The sequence below is a fragment of the Siphateles boraxobius genome, unplaced genomic scaffold (genome assembly GCF_051911475.1).
Source record: "Siphateles boraxobius isolate OS27281-9 unplaced genomic scaffold, OSU_SipBor_1 13, whole genome shotgun sequence".
NCBI classification, from domain to species: Eukaryota; Metazoa; Chordata; class Actinopteri; order Cypriniformes; family Leuciscidae; genus Siphateles; species Siphateles boraxobius.
Window position 1 is genome coordinate 430,001 of NW_027508733.1, and position 22,753 is coordinate 452,753.

The window sequence follows — 22,753 nt, forward strand, 5'->3', positions numbered from 1 at the left end:
ACGTCTCGGCGCGACTGGTACAAATGTCTCATTCCCAAAGAAGTAAACCCAAAAGGTAATAAAGTTCTTAGGAAGTTTAGAAATATCTTCCACACTGGAGGGTGTGTCTTTGAGTTAAAGGGTTAGTTCACCCAAAAATGAAAATGATGTCATTAATGACTCACCCTCATGTCGCTCCAAGCCCGTAAGACCTCCGTTCATCTTCAGAACACAGTTTAAGATATTTTAGATTCAGTCCGAGAGCTTTCTGTCCCTCCATTGAAAATGTATGAACGGTATACTGTCCTTGTCCAGAAAGGAAATAAAGACATCATCAAAGTAGTCCATGTGACATCAGTGGGTTAGTTAGAATGTTTTGAAGCATCGGAAATACATTTTGTTCCAAAAATAACAAAAACTACGACTTTATTCAGCATTGTATTGTCTTCCGGTTCTGTTTGGGATCCGCGTTCACGAGTCCGCAGTGACGCTGATGATGTAAGACGCTGCTGACGTGTATCTGGTGCGTCCGTGTATTCGGGTTCAAATAAATATGGCTGGGCAAAAAAATGCAAGTCTTCGTCTGTGTGGAAATCCTTAGACATGTTTGTGAAGATTGTTTTGTTTCCAGCGTGCGTCTCCCTCAGACTGTAAACGAAGCTCGGGCGCACCAGACACACGTCAGCTCGTCTTACGTCAGCAGCGTCACTGAACGCGGATCCACAACAGAACCGGAAGACAATAAAATGCTGAATAAAGTCGTAGTTTTGGTTATTTTTGGAACAAAATGTATTTCCGATGATTCAAAGAATTCTAACTAACCCACTGATGTCACATGGACTACTTTGATGATGTCTTTATTTCCTTTCTGGAAAAGGACAGTATACCGAACATAGATTTTCAATGGAGGGACAGAAAGCTCTCGGACTGAATCTAAAATATCTTAAACTGTGTTCTGAAGATGAACGGAGGTCTTACGGGCTTGGAGCGACATGAGGGTGAGTCATTAATGACATCATTTTCATTTTTGGGTGAACTAACCCTTTAACACCGTCTGACCATTTGACTGAATGCTAATTTTCCACTGCTAGCAAATGGTGACTTACAGGTAAACTTCCACTGTGGATGATGTTTAGATTTGAAATGAGGTCTGGTTATATAATGAAACGCAGCGAGAGCTCGGGCCTTTTCTGTATCTGAGATCGGCCCGTGAGGTCGAGAGTTGCGAGACTCTCACGCATTTCTTGTCGGGTAAACCTTTTCCTCTTTGCTCTAGAGCATTTGATGTTTTGCATTGATTATCCTTGAATTGATTATGAAATTGTAATGATACATTTACCTGACATATTAAATTGTGATATTTGATTATTCTAATTGACATTGACATTATTTTCATTCAAGAGTTTAAAGGAATAGTAAAACATTCGCTCACATTTAACGATGCACAGATATCATTAAAGCCTTTTTTCATTTATGGAGTCAGGTGAAATAACGAGAAAATACATTAAGAAAATGTATTGAATTTAACCAAAAATACTTTGCCGCGAGAAAAGACAGTAATATGCAAACACCTTCACCGCTAATTCGAATACCGCCGTTGGATCGAGTTAGACGGCCTTACAACGGTATAGCGACGACTATCTTAATTTACTGGCTTAATATTTCTCTTGTGGACCTACATTAACGACAGTAAAAAATTAGAAGAATATTTCTTTTTAAACAAGTTTTTGAAGCTGCTTTTGATTTTCACAGATGGCAGAGTTGTGCTGTTCGTGAACTAAAGACGGCTATTTTGTTTCCATAGCACATTAACAAACCGTTTCATGACACTAATAACACTAAAAACAATACAATTACTAAATATTAATAATATCACTAAAATGATATAGAGCTCGGGATCGTTGGACATTTTAGTGGTATTATTTATATTTAGTAATTGTATTGTTTTTAGTGTTATTAGTGTCATTAAACGTTTTTTTAATGTGCTATGGAAACAAAATCGCCTCACTATATAATTGATTGTAGGCTAGCATTGGAAATTTGCCGTTTTTTCAGCGTTTGTTGCCCGCCAGGTATCCATGGTAGTCACGTGACTGCAAAGTATGAATAGACCCCTCCCACACGCACACACACACACACACACACACACAGAAAACAAGACATAATTACTTATAGCATTTTACTACATTAGTAAATGCATCTTTTTTGCAAGATTTTTTAGAAATTTGGACTGGAAACAAGACAAAAATACTAAGTAAGAAACGCATTTTTTGCAGTGAGATCAGTGTAGAGAGAAAGAAAACTAAATAAAATTAAGTTATTACTACAATATACAGAATACGCTTAACTAACAGATAAGTTTAAAAGATAAGTTTTCAACTGAGACTTAAAAATCTCTATTGGTGGATCTTGCCGGATATGAAGGGAAAATGTCTGCAATGTAGTTTGAGGACGTTATGCAGTGCTTTAAAAACATTAATAACATATTATAATCGTTATTACGTTATGAAGCACAGCCCACACTCACACATACACACTCACCCACTTACACACACTCACACACACACTCACACACGTGTGTTTGTGACACTTTGAAGGAGGATCACGTTTAACCGTCACTCAGCAGAGGCGGATATAAACACACACACACACTCACACACACACACCCCTGAGCGCTAAACACTCAGCAACAATTAACACATCTCTGTGTGTGACAGAAATCATGTGACGTGATCGTATCATAACATCACCTCATTTCCACAGGTGCGAGTGTATCCAGGTGTGTGTTCAGGACACGTGATGACACTGCGTCTGTCAGTGCTGTGTTTAAGTGTTTGTGTGTTACGGCTGTGTGTAGTGTATATACCTTATATGGACGGTTATTTTTAAAAACATTATGTAAAAAAGTAGTATGCTTCATTGTTGTCGTGTGATTTCATTATCTATCTATCTATCGATCTATCTATCTATCTATCTATCTATCTATCTATCCATCTATCTATCTATCCATCTGTATATTTGTCTCTGTCTGTTAAAACACTTTTTTTAACAAACGTTGAACAAATGTATGTATGTTTCAATGAGTGATCATGTTAAATTACAATACTGACCAAAATAACAGTACCCGTGCAGCCCTAGTAAACACACTGCATGTGTCAGAAGCGTGTCCACGGACAGGGGGCGCCAGAGTTCAGCAAACACACACAGGATGTGGACACACATGCAGAGAGAATGAAGGAGAGGAGAAAATAAGAGTGTAAAATCATCAGGTTTGAAACATGGCGCTGAGAGCCGCTCTGCTGAAGAGTATCTGGTACGCCTTCACGTCCCTGGACACCGAAGACAGCGGCAAAGTGTCCAAATCACAGCTCAAGGTGAGACAGGTGTGTGTGTGTGTGTGCTAGAGAGTGACAGGTGTTTGACTGCATGCATGTGTGCGCGTGTGTGTGTGTGTGTGTGTGTGTGTGTGTCTGTTGTGAACTTACCAAACTATAGCATCTCCAGAAGTGTACTAAATCTCACTTTATGTATGTCCACGAAGTAAAAAGTGATTGATAAAGTGAATAATTCAACCGTATGTTTTATTTACCTAACTTATAATAACACCTTTCTGTATTATATGCAAATGTTGTGTACGTTAGTGTTTTCAAGTGCGCACGTAATGTTTCCTCTCAACACATCAGTGTATGAGGCTGTAAAGTGAGTGAAGTTTTGGTCTGTAGTTCACTATCATGACTAAGTCCTCGTTTGAAACTGCTGTTCTAGTTAATCTGACTCACGCTCTGTGGCTTTAGGCAGATTGGTATCAAACAAAAGCTGCAGTCAGACTCTCTCTCTGTGTATGTATGTGTGTGTGTGTGTGTGTGTGTGTGTGTGTGTGTGTGTGCGCACAGGTTTTGTCTCATAACCTTCACAGTGTTTTGCGGATTCCTCACGATCCGGCGGCCCTCGAGAGACACTTCAGCGACGATGATGACGGTCCCGTATCCAGCCAGGGGTACATGCCTTATCTGAACCAGTTCATACTGGACAAGGTACCGAAACACAAGCACACACTCATGAGACTTGAGTTACGATTCACTGAACGACCAACTTTGTCTTGTATGTTTATCCCAAAATAAGTCCATTAAGTGTTTAGGGCTATAAAAACAATGTGGAGAAACACACACACACACATTCAACACTCATTAGGAGTGTTGGGGAAAGTTACTTTGAAAAATAATGCATTACAATATTGCGTTACTCCCTTAAAAAGTAACTAATGGTGTTACTTAGTTACTTTTTTAGAAAAGTAATGCGTTACGTTACTTTTGCGTTACTTTTTTTTCACCCGGGCTAGGCTTGTTTGTTTGTTTTTTACAAAAAAGTTATATTTTTGGATAAAATTTAAAGACCCTTTCACACCAAGAGTGAAATAATAATCCTCAGGATGGTGGAAATGTAAATTCTCTCCTGTACATTAGAGGGCGCCGCTCAAACAAACCTTTCAATAAACCTTTACCAATAAAAACAAAAAAATCTATAGTCATTTTTGCTCATTGTTTTACTGAATCATCGAAGGTCAGAAGCAAGTACATTGGTCAAAAATGTGAGATTAAATGCATGTTTTATTTAACATATTTATTTATTGGAGGTTTGCATAGTATTCTGATTCTGCATTTCACTGATTTTAATCATTTTGAGGAATATTTCATCTTTTTTTGTGCAAGTGAGATGAGTAAACGCACACTCACATTCAGTCTAGAACTACAATAACCATCATGTTCACACACAACGCCCGTCAGTCAATAAATTGGAAAACAAAGTTACTTGCGTTACTCATTTGAAAAAGTAACTCGGATATTTTGTTCTAAATTTGAAAAGTAATGCGTTTCTTTACTAGTTACTTAAAAAAAGTAATCTGATTACGTAACTCAAGTTACTTGTAATGAGTTCCCCCAAGACTGATCACCAACTTCATCTCGGATGTTTATCCCAAAATTATCTCAATCCAGTAAGTGTTTAGAGCTATAAATCAATGTGGAGAGTGGACGAGTAAAATCGGATCACAGTTTGAGATCTCAGCGCTATCTCACGACCAATTCGTACGAATTCGTACAAGGTGGTTTATTTGTCTAAACCCCAGTGATGTGTAGGTTTAGGGGCGGGGTCATGGGGTAGGTCATTCGTATGAATTCATACGAATTGGCCAACTCGTTAAAATTTACGATTTAGCAAAACTCGTACGAGTGAAGTCGAATGAATTCGTACGCATTAGCCACGTCTTAAAATTCGTACGAATTGCCGCGAGATCGGGTTGGAGATCTCTTCATAAACTCTAGCGGAGACACAAGTTTTAAGTTTTTTACTATTGTATGCGCATTATGGGATAACGCATTAAAAAACGCTGAATGGAAATACCAAGATGCGCATAAATTCTAAAATATCCGATAAGACATGTATATAAACTAAGACTTAAACACATTTACTGAATAAATCCTTCATAAACTCATGTGACTTTGCGTCAGCGTCAGCTGTGATTGGATAACTAGAGTAACCAGTGGACCAATGGCGTCGCAGCATCTCTAATGTTGGTTTGGGTTTTCTGAAACGCCGGAGTTGAAGTGTGTTATCAGAATGATTGCGTTTAATTCCCTCCAGAAGTGTCTCACACACACGAGTGTGTTCCCGAACACCAGCATCCGAACGCTAGAGAACATGACAGCGTTTATTGTGTTTCGTCTGACGCTCGACACACACTCGTTTACGATGGAGGGAAAAAGAGCCACATTGCAGAAACGTACTGTTTTATTACTGATACTTTGTTCTCTTGAACACATCCCAGCATGCAATAGCCGTCATTTCACCGTCTAGATTAACTATAGACCTGATATAATCCGGCTATGAGTAACTAACCAAAATAACCTTGAATTTGGTTACATGTCGTTTTTGCCAAAATAACTTGCGAGATGTTTGATATTCCATCATGTAAGAAAAGTCAACAGTGATTACAAGGTGTTTGGTTTCATTTCTTCACTCATTTCATTTCTTTGCTATCTAATTGATGACGAGTCTATTCTTGGGCGATTGTTTAGACGTCACTTAAATTTTCACTGACAGCCCAAAATTAGCCTTGTTTGAGATGTCAGAGCTGTGTTTGGACGCTATTAGACGTCTTTTAAACGCAAAATGCTTGCTGGGATGGGATTAAACATTGCTTTATTCGTAAATGTTATACGCGATATTCCAATTTAAATTCGCAACTTTGCATAGAAACATTCAGATGGTGTTGCGTTTGCTGTGTGGTCAGGTGACGGAGGGGACGTTCGTTAAAGAAGAAGTCGACGAGCTTTGCTGGACTCTGTGTTCCAAGAAAAACTACCGTCCCGACACGCCCCGGGTTCTGACCAATCAGGACGCTCTGCGACTCTGGTGTCTCTTCAACTTTCTGGCGGACGACAAATACCCTCTAACTCTCGTGCCGGAGGAGGTGAGCTGATGCACGTCTCCAACACTAACCGGATTCATCATTAGCTGGTCCAGGGTGGTCTTCTTCACTGGTAAACCACCTCGGACCAGCAACAAACCAGCTAGCATGTTTCAAAAACCAGTTTGACCATCAGCATGAAATCAAGAAGAACTCGATTTATTTTTTCATTCACGTCACCTGACATTATTCTGATCCCACTCTGCATTTCAGTGTTTACGAGGAAGGTTGAATCACTGTTGAATTTTGTTGCTAATTGCATAAAAATTGATATTGGGACATTGTTTAAACTTCTTACGTTTGATATAAAAATATAAAAATATATAAATATAAAAAATAAACTTTTTTCAGTGTTTAAACCCATTTTTCATATAAATTTATATTTAGAGAAAAAAAATTAACAGTTTTCAACCTTTTTACCACCATTTAGCGCTAAATGTTGTTTCAATATTTTTATTTTTTTATTTTTTGATGTTATGTAAATATAATTATTTATTTATTTTATTGCTGTCTAATCGATTAATCGCGATTAATCACATCTAACATAAAAGTTTGTATACGTGTATATATATATATACTGTATACATATACTGCATATATATGTATGTATATATATATATATATATTTACAAACTTTCTTGTTAGATGCTATTAATTGCGATTAATCGATAAGATAGCACTAATTTATTTATATATAATTATATTTTGAGTATATACACATGTTTCATATATATTTAAATATTTAATAATAATATAAATATATAATAATTTAAATAATTATATTTATATACGTATGTAAATGAGCTTATATAGATGCAAAAATATTAGTGCTGTCAAATCAATTAATCGCGATTAATCGATTCTAACGTAAAAGTTTGTGTTTATATATGTGTGTGAATATATATATATATATATATATATATATATATATATTTATTTATTTATTTATATATGTGTGTGTTTAACATTTAAAAATGTATTGCACAAACATACAATTTTATGTTTGTGCAATTAATCGCGATTACTCGATTTGACAGCACTAAAAAATATGCAACCCCAAATCAGAAAAAGTTGAGACATTTTGTAAAATTCAATAAAATCAAGAATCTGTGATTTGTTCATTCTATTTAACCTTGTATTAACTGACAAAAGTACAAAGAAACGTTTTCCAATGTTTTCACTGACCAACATAATTGTATTTTGTAAATATGAACAATTTTTGATTTTGATGGCTGCAACACACCCCCAAAAAAGTTGGGTCAGACAAAATAAAAGTGAAAAGACTATCCGGATTAGATTATCCAACTCTTTTGAAACAGTCCACAATGGTAATAGTGAATTGGTAATAGTTGAGGGTGTCGTGTTTGGGTGTAAAAGTGTTCCTCAGTCTTTTTAAGCAAAGATGGGTCATGGCTCATCACTTTGTGCCAAATATCTTGAGAGAATTATCAAACTCACATTTCTCAATGCAAGATTGCAAATAATTTATGACTTTCATCATCTTCCATACATAATATTGTCACAAGATTCAGGGAATCCTGAGGAATCTCAGTCTGTGTTGGGTAAGGCAGGAGATCTCTGTCGAATGTGCGTGACCTTTGAACCCTCAGATGGCATTGCACAAGGAGAAAGCTTTACATCAGCTCTATGTGGAGATGCCGGCGAGTTCTCTGGGCCTGAGCTCATCTCAGACGGTCTAGAAGACAGTGGACATGTGTGCTGTGGCTGATGAGTCCATGTTTCAGCTTGTTTTTGGACATCGAGTTCTCAGTCCCAAAGACGAAAGGGACCAACCAGACTTTCACCAGTGAGGTGCATCATTGCAAACGGTATGGGTAACTTGCATTATTGTGAAGGTACCATTGACATGGAGGCATGTATTTGGATCGTACAGAGACATAAACTGCCATCTTTCCTGGGAAGCAAGACAACGCCAGGCCTCACTCTGCACATGCTAAAACTGAGTGGTTTCTAGACACTCTGCACTACAGAAGGGATGTTCCTCCTGTTTACTGCAGTCCAGATATGATCTTATGGAAAATGTATGACCCATCATGAAAAGGAGAATCAGTCAATGATGACCACAGACTGTTGAGCGGCTGTCTTGTATCAGACAAGATTGGCCAAATATTACACTAGCAAAACTCCAACAATTAGCATCCTCAACTCTCAAATGATTAAAAAGTGTAATTAAAAGGAAAGGTGATGTGACACAGTGGTGAACATGTCTCTGACCCAACTTTTTTGGGGTGTGTTGCAGCCATCAAAATCAAAAATTGTTCATATTTACAAAATACCATTATGTTGGTCAGTGAAAACAGTGGAAAACGTTTATTTGTACTTTTGTCAGTTAAAACAAGGTTAAATAGAATGAACAAATCACAGATTCTTGATTTTATTGCATTTTACAAAATGTCCCAACTTTTTCTGACTTTGATTTTTCTGTTTTTCATTATTAAACCGTTTCGATGTGGCCGTGTTTTGTTTATGGTGCTCTCTGTGCGTGACCCGTCAGGCGGAGTATCTGCTGAGGAAGGTGAGTAGTGTGATGACGGTGGAGCTGAGCTGCGTGGAGTTCGAGGAGCTTCAGTCGCGCGACGCTCTGAGCGTATGGACGTTCCTGGAGCTGGTGAACGCGGCGGCCGCGAGCCGAGACGCCGACGCCGAGAGCCTGTCCATGGCCGTGGAGAAGGTGTATCGAGAGATGGTGGGGAACGTGCTGAAAGAGGTGCGCTGATGTCACTTCCTCTGTCTAATGTGGAAGACTGGGTACCGAAACCCGGGACCAATAGGGGCTTTCGCACCGGAGGATCCTTCTCATAGTTGCTAGAACTATTGGCGGGAGTTCCCGGATGTTGGCGTGTTCGCACCGCAGGAACTAGGAGCGATTTTAGTTCTATGAACTCCTTTTGGAGGAACTAATTTACTCCTACTTCAGAGTCGGTCTAAACCAGCACTATAGGAACTATACGTGACGTTAGTGTTCCTGATTGGCCGAACGCACGCCAAACACCAGCACCCGACATTTTTAAATAAATAAATACACATAAGTAGCTAAACAATATATTTATAGTTTGTAAAATACACACTAATGTCTATGGAAGCGGCAATAACAATCCTTTCAATTATAAATTGATGACGTGTTTAGATACACATTGTGTAGGTAACTATAAAACACACATATTATTCTCACACTTCACTGGCCACTTTTTCGGGAGAAGTGGATGAATCGACGTGTTGTAAATCTGACAGATACAGTTCTCACAGCTGTAAACATGACGGCGTTCTTCTTTCACGAGGGGTTTCGCCTCCAAAAATTTGATCTTATTTCTGCAAAAGAATAGCGGGTTTGTAGCATACCAAGAATACAGACTACTTTGCTGTTATTAATACTGTAACTGTTATTTAGTGTTCAATTATTGTTGTAGTTGGGTTAGGTGGCGTAGATTTTATTGTGAATTTGTTATTTAAATTTGTATTTAATTATCTATGTAAGTATGCTTTAAAATTTTTATATATTATTAAATTTTAAGATTGATTTATATATATATATATATATATATAAAAAAGCCATTCTTTAATGTCATTCACCATCATTTTGTGGCTCTTTTTTTAAACTATTGGTTCAGACACCGTTTAGTCACCGGTACCGTTTTAAAAGTATGGATCTGGCACCGGTATCGAAAAAAACTCAAACGATGTCCAGCCCTAGTGTTAAATTATTGTAGTTGGGTTAGGTGTCTTAGGTTTTATTGTGAATTTGTTATGTAAATTTGTTGTGTTTGGTATTTACATATATCCATTTACGCATACTTAATTTTTTTATATATGATTAAAATTTAAGAAATTTTTTTTTTTCAATAAATAAGTCGTTCTTTAATGTCATTAACCATCGTTTTGTGGCCCTTTTAAAAAAAAAAGTATCCGTTTAGGCACCAGTACCGTTTTAAAAGTATTTGGCATCGGTATCGTAAAAACCCAAACGATACCCAACCCTAAGCCCGTGTGACCCGTATGCGCGTGTTTTAAAATAGATGTCTATTTGTATTAATAACATTCCTTGTCCGTCCCTTGGCAATAAAAGCTGGTTCTGGTTTCAGGGTTACCTGTGGAAGAAGGGACACCTGCGCAGGAACTGGACCGAGCGCTGGTTCTGCCTGAAGCCCGGATCCTTCTCGTATTACGCCAGCGAGGACGGCAAGGAGTGTAAGGGTGTCATCGAGATAGACCAGAACTGCTGTGTGGAGGTACGGCCATGTTTCTTTGGATCTGCCGGATCAAAAACAGCACTGTGACCGACGCGGCCCATACAACTCGAGTTTTCCCGGAACATAAACTGACGTCATAAACAGTGACGACACGAGCGTCATTCACAAGTTTCTGTGCAGCCTAGTGTGTTATTAGTTCTGTCACGTATATATATCTACGCTGAGACCAAGAGTCATTCAGTCGATCAGTGATGTTCTCTTACGGACCACGTCGTTGCCTTTCCATTACATCGATGTCTGATTCTGACTGATCTATCCTCCTGCTTTCCTGGTTATTATTAGCAGTTTCATCTTCTGAATCTCTTTTGGTCAGAAACACGACCAGCTTTACTCGTGGATATGGAAAATGTAAAATATGCTTGCAGTGGCGGTTCTACATTGAATTACGCCCTGGGCGAGACCACCTTCGAGCGCAGAGAGAGAAACAATACTAAGAACACTAGAACAGAAGAACACTAAGAACAGAACATTGGCTGTCATCATGAGGCCATTATAACTGTGTAATGAATATTTTTCTTGACCTCAACTACAGAGGTACAACTTGTCATTAAAATGTCATTGTAGCTACCACTGTAGTTGAGGTCAAGAAAAGGATACATGACTTGAAACTTCCTACAGATTTGAAAATTCCATCGGCTAATTACAGGGCCTAACCTTAACCCAACTGATGGAAATAAATAATAACTGAACTTGTAACAGTTTTGTTGCAAAGCACAATATTATGGTGAAATTAGATCTCGTGTTTGATGACTTAAAACCTAATTATTGTTGTATAAGCACAACAAGCATCAAAGCAAAAAACGTGGCGTCCACCACAGAAGTCAAGACTAAACCAATTCACCTTGGTGAGGTGACCCACATAATCGTTTTGTATTACTTATTTTTATTAGCCATTTCACACAATTCAGAAAAACAAAAATTTGCAGGAACTATAGGCCTGTATTTATAATATGAATGAAATGTGCGTTATTTTGGAAGAAAGTCGAGGTGGTGTGACTGACTTTAGCCCACTAATTCCATTAGAGTTTTGCTGAATGCTGATACAGTGCTCCTGCTACGCGCTGCCATGCCGCCTCCGCGTGCGGTGTGTGAACGCTCTAATCTGTTAACATGGGCACTGCTAACGCGTGCAGTGTGAAACCGGCGTCACACACGGCACCTTTTCCGCAAGCAGGGGCGCCAATTTGCCAATTCCCCACACAGTGAAATGATATAAAATAGAAAACCGCTTCGCGGCGCAGAGGATTTCTTTTTTTTTAAACTGCTCGTGCCGCCCCCTATGTGGCATGAAAAAATGCCGCCCCGGGCGACTGCCCGGTTCGCCCGTGCCTAAAACCGCCACTGTATGCTTGACTGTCTTTGATCTCTCTCCAAACGTTATGCGCTTTACTGCGTGCAAAACGATAAGCAGTGAGAAGCACCAACCAATGATATTGATTTTGAACTTAAAGGTGTTGTATGAAACTTTTTCACTCTACTAAAGCATAGATACTACAATAATACTTTTACAGCCAGTTATTTTACTTTGAAATGTGCGTTTCAGACTGGATGTTTGTTATTGTTTTGGTCTGTGTTACTAAACCTGCCAATTTGCCAATTTTTTATTGTCCATTGCGCTCGTTCCTGTTGTGTGTGCTCAAACTGTCGACCCGTGTGAGCGTCGAGTCTGAGAAGGCGGGAGAAACGACGATATACGAGATATTTTGATGGACTGCAATACCTAATTTGACCACCAGATAACGTTCTTACAGACTGCACCTTTAAGAAAGCTGTTAAAAAATATATTTGCTGAGGGCCGATAGCGTAACCTCCAAATACATTTGCATTAACCCCCACCGTCACATGTACTAATGCACTTGTTTATGCCAGTTCGTTTAAAAACAATGCCTGAACGCAAAATCTGACATTCCCCGTGTGACGCCACGTCTCGACTGTGATTGACAGGTGCTGTCGGACCGGGACGGGAAGAGATGCATGTTCTGCGTGAAGACGCTCAACAAGACCTTCGAGATTAGCGCGCCCGACTCCAGACAGAGACAGGAGTGGATCACAGGTCGCATTTCACTAGCAAACATCATTCTCTTAATCTAAACATCCTTTAAACAAAGTACTCTTACAAGATTCATCAGATATCAAAACTTAATTACACTACATATATAAATATATATATATATATATATATATATATACACAGTGGATAGCATAAGTGAACACACCCATGCTAAAGTTGACTAAAAAGAGGAATAAAAAATCATCTTTTGGAAATTGATCTTAATGCCTTAATGTAAAAAATGAGGAAAAATCCAACCTTTAAGGACACCAATTTCCTTTGTGAATGAATAATGTATCGTAAATAAATACATTTTATTCCTTCAGGCAGATTTTTATTTTTAAAGGCCAGTTATTTCATGGATACGGGATAATATGCATCCTGATAAAGTTCCCTTGGCCTTTAGAATTAATATATCCCACATCATCACATTCCCTTCACCATAGGGAAAAAGTAAAAATATGCAAGTGTATATATATATATATTGGACACTTACATATTTTATATATATATATATATTGGACACTTATATAAAAGAATAAACATTGAGAAAAAATATTTTGTATATATATATATAAAGCAACAAAACACACTGAATTTGATTTGAATTGATTGGTTGAGTTAATTGTAATAGTTGTTCCCCTGATCCCGTGTCTCCATCAGTGATCCTGTAAGTGTCCTGTATATATATGAGTTCCCTCTCTCTCTCTCCGTCAGCGTTGGCGACGGCTCAGCGCTTGTCGGCGTCGGGCCGGTCGTCTCTCCACGAGGAGCTGAAGGCTCGGCGCCGGGATCAGCGCGAGGAGCGTGAGCGGAGGCATTCGCTGCGGGAGGAGGAGACCCGGCGTCTGCAGGAGCTGCAGGAGGAGCGCGAGGAGCAGCAGCTGGAGCTGAAGCTGCTGAAGGAGGCGCAGATACAGACTCGAGTGTCTCAGAAAGAGGAGGAGAAGAGACGGAGCCGACAGCAGGAGGAGCTGCAGAGCGCCCTGGAGAAGCAGCTCCTTCAGGCGCAGGAGGTATCTCGCATCACACGCTCACAGGGAGGACTGCTCACGTAGGGCCGGGAGAAAAATCGATTCACCTAGCCATCGCGATTTTTTTCTTTTTAACGATTCTAAAATCGATTTTTTTAATTTTTATTAAAGAATTGATATTAATTCAAATTTAATTGCTTTATTTTTGTCCTTGCTTGTAGATGAGGTTGACAGAAGTTAGCCACTTTCGTTCCAACAGAGAGGATGAAATGTGTCGTTATCTACGACGTAATATCCCTTTAAAAGTGGACGCGACGTGAGACTGAACGCACTGAAAGCCTCGCGCTGCTCATATACTGAGAGAGAGAGAACACACTGAGCTCCATGATTCATCTTGTAAAGACTGTGACCTCCATTCAAACACACAAGACATCTGCTTCCATTTCGTTTGTCTATTAAACTTTGACAAAATCATATCGCAACATTCAAATCTGCGCTGCGCTGACCGGGAGAGAGTCATGAAACCGCTTCACAAACAGTCTTTTCAATCTCATAGTGTCATTATTTCTGTGATGCAATAGTTCAAATTATACTAGAAGTACTGGGATAAAAGATTAAAGTTCAAATATAAACACTGATGTCTACGATAGCGATCAAAATACAGTAAATCAGCTTTTGATAGAAACTTGGCACTTAAAATAACGCATTTATCGATTACATTGTTTCTCCACTAGGTGGCGACAAGTAACTGTTAAAGTTTTTTTGTTATTGAATCATTTATTCAAGAGAACGTAGTTCTGTATGATGCTCCTGAAATAAGTCAGAAGGATGTGATGATTTGTTTTTGTAAATATGACTTATACATGTCTGTATAAGTGTATGATTTAACTTTTCCCGATGGTGTAGGGTTAAACAAATTGCAATATAATGCAATATCGAATTGCAATACTTGTAGAATCGCAATTCTTTAAAAAAATCGCAATACATATCGGCACCCAAGTATCGTGATAGTATCGAATCGGGAGATAGGTGTATCGTCCCAGCCCTAGTCATTTTATAAATATCACCCAAAAAAAAAAACGCCTCGGTTACGTCTGTAATCTCAGTTCCCTGAGGAGGGAACGAGACGTTGCGTTGAGATTGACGCTGTGGGAACGCTCTGCGTGATTGCGTCGTGAAGCACTTGTGAAGTCAGTCCAATGGCGTACAGGCGGGTGACGACATGGCAGGACGCTAGAAAGCGCACCTAGACCAAATATTCTCAGTTTATGATAGGTCGAATCAAGTCGGTCACAGGCGCGCCGGAAGTATGGCGACGCAACGTCTCGTTCCCTCTTCAGGGAACCGAGGTTACAGACGTAACCGAGGCGTTCCCTTTCAAGGGAACTCGTGTTGCGTCGAGATTAACGCTGTGGGAACGTCTATACCAACGCTTGTCATAAGCTTGTGAAGCTTCTGTCGCCAAGACAAATTCCTTATGTGTGTAAGAATACTTTGTAATGAATCTAATTGTAGATTACAAGCAAACTCACGGTTATGGGGCGGTAAGGGGCGGGACATTTCCCAAACATTCTGACGCACTCGACCAATCACAAAACACTGATCCAGCCGACCAATCAGAGCACAGTGTGCTTTTCAGAAGGAGGGGCTTCTTAGAGACAGGAAGTAAACAGAGCGTTACTGACAGACTGGGAGGAGAGGAGCCGCAACAATGGAGAATATGAGGAAAATAATCTGTTTTAGTAGAGCCCAAAAACAACATCAAGACTTTGAAAAAGGGCAGAATATGGCTTCTAATAATAAACCACCACAAAACTATTAACTAATAAAATATAACAGCACTGTGACATCACAGACAATAAAATAAATATATTTCAAACAGGTGATGGATACTATTTTCTCAATGTAAAGAGGCATGTGATACTAAATAGTGTATCTGACATGCACCTCATTTCTGATCATAGGTGCATTATAACACCATAATGATCTAACCTTAAAGGTATCTGGTCATTCACGTATAACTAACAAAAAGAGCCTTCATAAGCTTATAGCTTATGTCATATGGTCAAGCTTCCATGGTGACCAGTGCCCGTGTTGTGTGAAATCAGGCGAGCTCAACAAAGGCAGAATCACCTGGGACTCAGGAGTGAAGCCACTGCTAGCATAGTGAAGCCGCCACACTCCTCCTGCACCAACGCACCACCGGTGTGTTTCATGTGCATCAGTGGGGATTTCTTTAAGACTGTAAGGGAAACTCGGCTTCCCCTATAGTGTCAAGAGACATCTCGCGTTCATTTCGAAGATGAGTTCGTTCAGAATCAGCTTCATATAGCAGACTCGATTTCCTTCTCATTCATTCCCGGACATACATATGAACAATAGTAGAACTGACGATAAGCTTTTAAATGGAGATTTTACAGTCTCAGTTGAAAACATATCTTTTAAACTTAGCTTTTATTTAAGGGTATTCTGTTCATTGAAATAATAACCTAATTTTATTTAGATTTTTTTTCTTCTCTATCCTGATCTCACTATACGGTTGTGTGAGGGTGTGTGTCTAAGAGTGTGTAGCCATGCCTTCATTGGCTAGGCTTGGTAAATGTTTTTATATATATGTATGTTTTAGTTATGACTGTGAAGTACTTTGGGGAACAACGTTGCTATTAAATGTGCTATATAAATAAAAGTTGAAAGTTTTTTATATATATATATATATAACTGCATCAAAAGCAACAGACATGAACAGGAAGTCCCATACGAACAGTCAAACTGAACTCAAGCTTGTGTGTGTGTGTGTGTGTGTGTGTGTGTGTGTGTGTGTGTGTGTGTGTGTGTGTGTGTGTGTGTGTGTGTGTGTGTGTGTCAGGCGCGTGCGAATCTTCGAGCGGAGGTGGCGGTTCGCGATCTGGAGGCCGAACATCAGCGACGGAGAATCAGAGAACTGGAAGATCTTCATCATAGACTGCAAGAAGCTCTCGAGCAACAGATCAGAGCGCGACAAGAGGAAGAGACGTACAGATACACACAGACCAGGTGCACACACACACACACACACACACACACACACACGTGTTACCAGAGAGACATACAGAGAGAGAGAGAGAGAGAGAGAGAGAGAGACAGAAAGGTTGTGAGTGACTCTCAAAGGAAGCACCGCCCTCACACTAAAAAACCCACAAATGCACACACATATTTTCATTTTATATATTTATGCAAATGAGATGTAGATAACATACAGATCTAGACTTCTAACATTTTAAATATATACACAAATTTATGTCATAACTATTCATTTAAATGAACTTATATAGACCTAAACCTCCATTGTTTATATTTAAATAATATTAATATTATATTTATATTATATATATTTATTACATGGCTTGGTTGAATTTTAATGTAGAATGCGGTCTGTTATTTCTTGATAACCGCTGCTAAGTAACACACCGTTGCCATGAAAAACAGAGCGTTGCCATGGACACAGTTCTGTTCACTCTCGACCAATACAATCGTTTTTAAATCAATAAACTCCTTTTTAAATCAATAAACTCCTATATAAATCAATATTTTGTGTCAATTTATTGACTTATTTGGTAGGTAGCCATGTAATAAGTGGGATAATGTAGAGCATGGCAGTTATTGCGAATAAAACCAAATAATATTTATATATATATATATATATATATACTTGGTTACACTTTATTTTAAGGTGTCATTGTTACAGTGTAATTATATATTTAAGCACTGAGTAATATTAAGCAACTACATGTACTTACTATAGGGTTAGGGTTTGGTTGAGGGTTAGTTGCATGTAATTATGCATAATTTACTGTTATTACTACGGTAAGTACATGTAACATGTAACCAGGACACTGTAAAACAAAGTGTCACCTAATATATTTATATTTAATTTACTTTATTTATAAATTATTTTTTATCTTTAATCAAGTCGCTAAAGGAGGTTTGGACACATTTAGTCCCTGTCTGAATAATAATAAATAAGGCTGTTAAACACACACACACACACACACACACACACACAGTATACATAACACTTCCTGTCAGCTGAGCTTTGGTTTGGTCTCGATAAACGCTGCACAAGTGCTGACGTGTGTGTGCCGAAGAGTTTTTACCACAATATCATCACTAGTTTATCAGACACACTGATTTCCAACCTTAGTGGTTGTTTTACTTGATAAATAAACATAAAACAAAAGTTAAACGTAAGTGCTGAAATTTAACGATTCGTTTCTCTTCTAAACGTCTGAGTAACTTAACACAGCGTAACAAGTTCTGAAGCTTATATTTTTCAGCGCTAGTTTTCAGTTTAAACACTGTTTTAAACATTTTGCTGATGTGAAGAACCATTGGCTTTGGTGTTCAGTATTAACACTGATGTTTACTTTTAGCTACACACATTAGCTTTATCTCATCCATTTCTGGCGTTCAGATATTTCTGGCTTTCTTGTAGCTCGAACAGTAGAGCGTTGGTGCTTGTAACGCCAAGGTCACGGGTTTGATTCCCAGGGGAAGCAAGAACTGATAAGAATGTAAATGTGTACCTTGAAATGCAACGTAAGTCGCTTTGGATAAAAGCATCTGCAAAATGCGTAAATATAAATGTTAAACTTGATATTTCTGGTGTTTATCTATGTTTCTGGTGTTTAACTGTGTTAACATAGATATTTCCAGAAATTAGCTGTTAGCATTGATATTTCTGGTGTTTAACTGTGTTAACCTTGATATTTTCGGTGTTTCACTGTTAGCAATAATATTTTTTCTGGTGTTTAAAATGGCTGTGATATTTCTAATATTCAGCTGTGTTAGCAGATGTTTCTAGTCTTTAGCCGTGTTAACATTGATATTTTCAGGTTGTGTTAGCAGTAATATTTTTTTCTGGTGTTTATGCTAGAAGAGGTATTTCGGGTGTTTAGCTGTGCTAACAGACATTGATATTTCTGGTGTTAGCTGTGTTAGCAGTGATCTTTTTGTTGTTTATCTCTGCTACCAGATGTTTCTGGTGTTTAGCTGTTACCATTGATACTTCTAGTGTTTAGGTATAGTTCTGTGTTTAGTTTGCCATGTTTCTGTGTTTAGTTTGGCGCTGGCATTTAGTTAGCGCTAGCGTTTAGCCTGACAGTGCTGCTGGTGTTCCCAGGCTGCTGGCGGAGGAGGAGGAGAAGGTGAAGTCGCTGCTAGCGCTGCAGGAGGAGCAGGAGGAGCAGCTCCAGCAAACCCAGCGCGAGAAGCTGGAGCTCAAGCAGGAGATGGACAAGAAGTCCCAGGATCTGAGCGAGGCCCAGCAGCAACTGGACAAAGTGCGGGCCAGTCGACGCAGAGTGGACCAAGACATCGTGGTGAGCTTGTGTTGTGTTTATCACGTGTTTCCCCCAAGCTAACGGGGAACGTCCTCAGAGCTTGTCGCTATAGTTATCGTACGCTGGTTTGGTTGCTAATATGGTTATCGTTATAGTTATATTGTGTTAGTGTGGAGCTAATATAGTTATCGTCCGCTGGTGTCGATGCTAATATAGTTATCGTTATAGTTATCATATGTTGGTTTGGACGCTAATATAGTTATCGTTATAGTTATCGTCCGCTGGTGTGGAGCTAATGGTTATCGTTATAGTTATTGTCTGCTGGTGTGGATGCTAATATAGTTATCGTTATAGTTATTGTCCGGTGGTGTGGAGCTAATATAGTTATCATTATAGTTATCGTCCGCTGGTGTGGAGCTAATATAGTTATCGTTATGGTTATCGTCCGCTGGTGTGGGCGTTAATATAGTTATCGTTATAGTTATTGTCCGGTGGTGTGGAGCTAATATAGTTATCGTTATAGTTATCGTCCGCTGGTGTGGGCGCTAATATAGTTATCGTTATAGTTATCGTCCGCTGGTGTGGGCGTTAATATAGTTATCGTTATAGTTATTGTCCGGTGGTGTGGAGCTAATATAGTTATCGTTATAGTTATCGTCCGCTGGTGTGGGCGCTAATATAGTTATCGTTAGGGTGACCAGATTTCTCGGAGTGGAATACGGGACAGATACAGAACGCATGCGTATAGAGGGAATGCACGTGACGTCACCGTTGGCCGGAGTGACTGCAGTTACGCCCACAAGTGGCAAAAAGACTGAGCGGCAGCATTGGTTTTCAGTGCGAATGCTGCGGAAAAACACACAAAACGCGTCTAAAACGGGAAAGAGCTTTGAGACTGACTGTACAACTAGATTTGACAAGAAATATGAGGAATATTTTTACAGACTACCTAAAGCTACAGAACAGAGAAGCAAATAGATCGCTACAATTCATAGAAACAACTGGACTCCAGGCAGCGAAAGGTGGATTTGCAGTTATCCTTTTTGTGTCAATATGCTGAATTTAGTGGTAAAATCATTCTCTGTATATTGTATTGTTATATATTGCAGTGACAACTCATCAATCAAATATTTACCACTGTATATTCTGTATAATTTGACATTTTTAAATAAACACTGACAAAAAACTATACAAGTTTTAAGTCTCTAGACGATATGATGATATATATATAACATTGATAAGTGATCACCTGGATTTAGACCTGCCTATTTTGTATTTATATAAAGCATTCACAGTCAAATTTGCTGTATGTATTTCCCTGGTGTCGAAATCAGGCACATATAAATGTCAGGAAACACGATTCCTGGCTGCATGTTAATATCCATGGATCACTGGATCTTTAGTAAGTTGTAAGGAACACTATATTGAGTCCAATCTTTAGTTTAAACTGATAATCGTTTGTTTTACTTGCGTTTTCGCAGTTTCCCCTGTTAAATCCATTCACGCAGCTGATCTTCTGCCACTCAGTCCGGCTGAGGGGGCGTGTTACGGCGGGAAAGTGACGTTAATGCATTCCCTCTATTAATGCGTCTTACATGCGCTTCATTAGGCACACTAGCACACACACACAAGGTCTCTCCCTCTCTGTCATGCGCGCGCTACACGGTTTGAACGTAATATATATATTCACTTAGCCTTTCGGAAACGAAACCTATTATATATATATAAAATATATATATATTAACGATGAAATAAGGGACAAAACATGATTTTTTCAGAATAAGTCGGGACACTAAAGTTAGAGTGGAAATACGGGGCTGTCCCGGGAAAAACGGGACGTCTGGTCACCCTAGTTATCGTTATAGTTATCATTTGCTGGTATGGACGCTAATATATTTATCGTTATAGTTATCATTTGCTGGTATGGACGCTAATATAGTTATCGTTATAGTTATCACCCGTTAGTGTGGAGCTAATATAATACCGTGTGTTGATGTAGATGCTAAAATAGTTATTGTTACAAATATCGTCCACTTGTGTGGACGCTAATATAGTTATCGTCTGCTGGTGTGGACCCTAAAATAGTTATCGTTATAGTTATCGTCTGCTGGTGTGGGCGCTAATATAGTTATCGTTATAGTTATCATTTGCTGGTATGGACGCTAGTATATTTATCGTTATAGTTATCATTTGCTGGTATGGACGCTAATATAGTTATCGTTATAGTTATCACCCGTTAGTGTGGAGCTAATATAGTTACCGTGTGTTGATGTAGATGCTAAAATAGTTATTGTTATAAATATCGTCCACTTGTGTGGACGCTAATATAGTTATCGTCTGCTGGTGTGGACCCTAAAATAGTTATCGTTATAGTTATCGTCCGTTGGTGTGAACGCTAATATAGTAATCGTTTTAGTTATCATCCGTTAGTGTGGAGCTAATATAGTTACCGTGTGTTGATGTAGATGCTAAAATAGTTATTGTTATAAATATCGTCCACTTGTGTGGACGCTAATATAGTTATCGTTATAGTTATCACCCGTTAGTGTGGAGCTAATATAGTTACCGTGTGTTGATGTAGATGCTAAAATAGTTATTGTTATAAATATCGTCCACTTGTGTGGACGCTAATATAGTTGTCGTCTGCTGGTGTGGACCCTAAAATAGTTATCGTTATAGTTATCATCCGTTGGTGTGGACGCTAATATAGTAATCGTTTTAGTTATCATCCGTTAGTGTGGAGCTAATATAGTTATCGTCTGCTGGTGTGGATGCTAAAATAGTTATCGTCATAGTTATCGTCCGTTAGTGTGGAGCTAATATAGTTCCATTATAGTTGTATTTATAGTTATCGTTGTTGGTGCGAAAGGGCCTTTAGAACATATTTCTGTTTGCTGGGTCCACACTCATGAACGTGTCGTCCACAGGCCGCCCAGCGTAAACTTCGTCAGGCCAGCACGAGTGTTAAACACTGGAACGTTCAGATGAACCGCCTGATGCACCCCATCGGCCCTGGAGGTTTGTGTGTTTATATGTTTATGCTTTTTGAATGCAACAAGAACATGTGTTGATTTCTATTTTTCTTAAAGAAAGGAGAGCGTCTTCCGGTAATCTTCTCGCCCCTCCGGTCCGCGTCCCCTCCGTCAGCGAGACCGAATCGAGACCTCCAACGAAAGACCAACAGAACAATCTCGAGTGTGAAGATAACAGCAGTGGCGAGAATATGGACTGTGGCAACAACGAAAACACAGAGCCGACCGACCTTGAAGCTGAATAAACCTGACTAACAGTGATAAACCTGACTGGAAAATGACCTGACATAGCAAACTTAGCTGACTGTGAATGATTCAGAGCTGTGATCATTACTGACATATAAATGTGTTTGGTTATTGTCGTCTGACAGAATCAGGCTGTTTTTGTTGGTGAAACTTGTGGTTTTACTTCCTGTTTCCTGTATCAGCAGAAGATACTGTGCTTGTGTAGAACTGATCTTTATCTCTGGCTCACTGTCTTGAAAGAGAATAAATATTTAGAAAAATTAAAGTCTTGAAAGTGTTTTATACAGTATTCATAATCTTACTCAAAAAATTCTGAAGGAGCGCTATTTCATTCGCGTTAACGTCAATAACGACAATAATCAAATAAAGACGTCTTCCATGAGAGACTAATGCGTTTTGATCATTTACATTATTATCTGG

General features: G+C 38.9%; 1 protein-coding gene across 1 annotated transcript; it reads left to right on the top strand.

The window, feature by feature from the left end:
- The first annotated feature begins 3,169 nt into the window (after positions 1–3,169).
- On the top strand, positions 3,170–22,598 carry def6b (DEF6 guanine nucleotide exchange factor b). The gene is made up of 11 exons (XM_077225831.1): positions 3,170–3,353; positions 3,873–4,013; positions 6,269–6,448; positions 8,961–9,173; positions 10,546–10,692; positions 12,658–12,766; positions 13,481–13,779; positions 16,604–16,770; positions 18,896–19,094; positions 21,983–22,073; positions 22,145–22,598. Exons 1-11 carry the CDS (start codon positions 3,258–3,260, stop codon positions 22,330–22,332), a joined length of 1,830 nt encoding a protein of 609 aa, XP_077081946.1. The 5' UTR covers positions 3,170–3,257; the 3' UTR covers positions 22,333–22,598.
- Positions 22,599–22,753: the final 155 nt, after the last annotated feature.

What these genes read in the sequence shown, in the direction of transcription:
- def6b (XM_077225831.1), top strand. Translation starts at nt 3,258, where the DNA reads ATGGCGCTGAGAGCCGCTCTGCTGAAGAGTATCTGGTACGCCTTCACG. An exon ending in TAACTCTCGTGCCGGAGGAG is followed by an intron (nt 6,449 to 8,960) that starts GTGAGCTGATGC and finishes GTGACCCGTCAG; the next exon opens with GCGGAGTATCTGCTGAGGAA. An exon ending in TACAGATACACACAGACCAG is followed by an intron (nt 16,771 to 18,895) that starts GTGCACACACAC and finishes TGGTGTTCCCAG; the next exon opens with GCTGCTGGCGGAGGAGGAGG.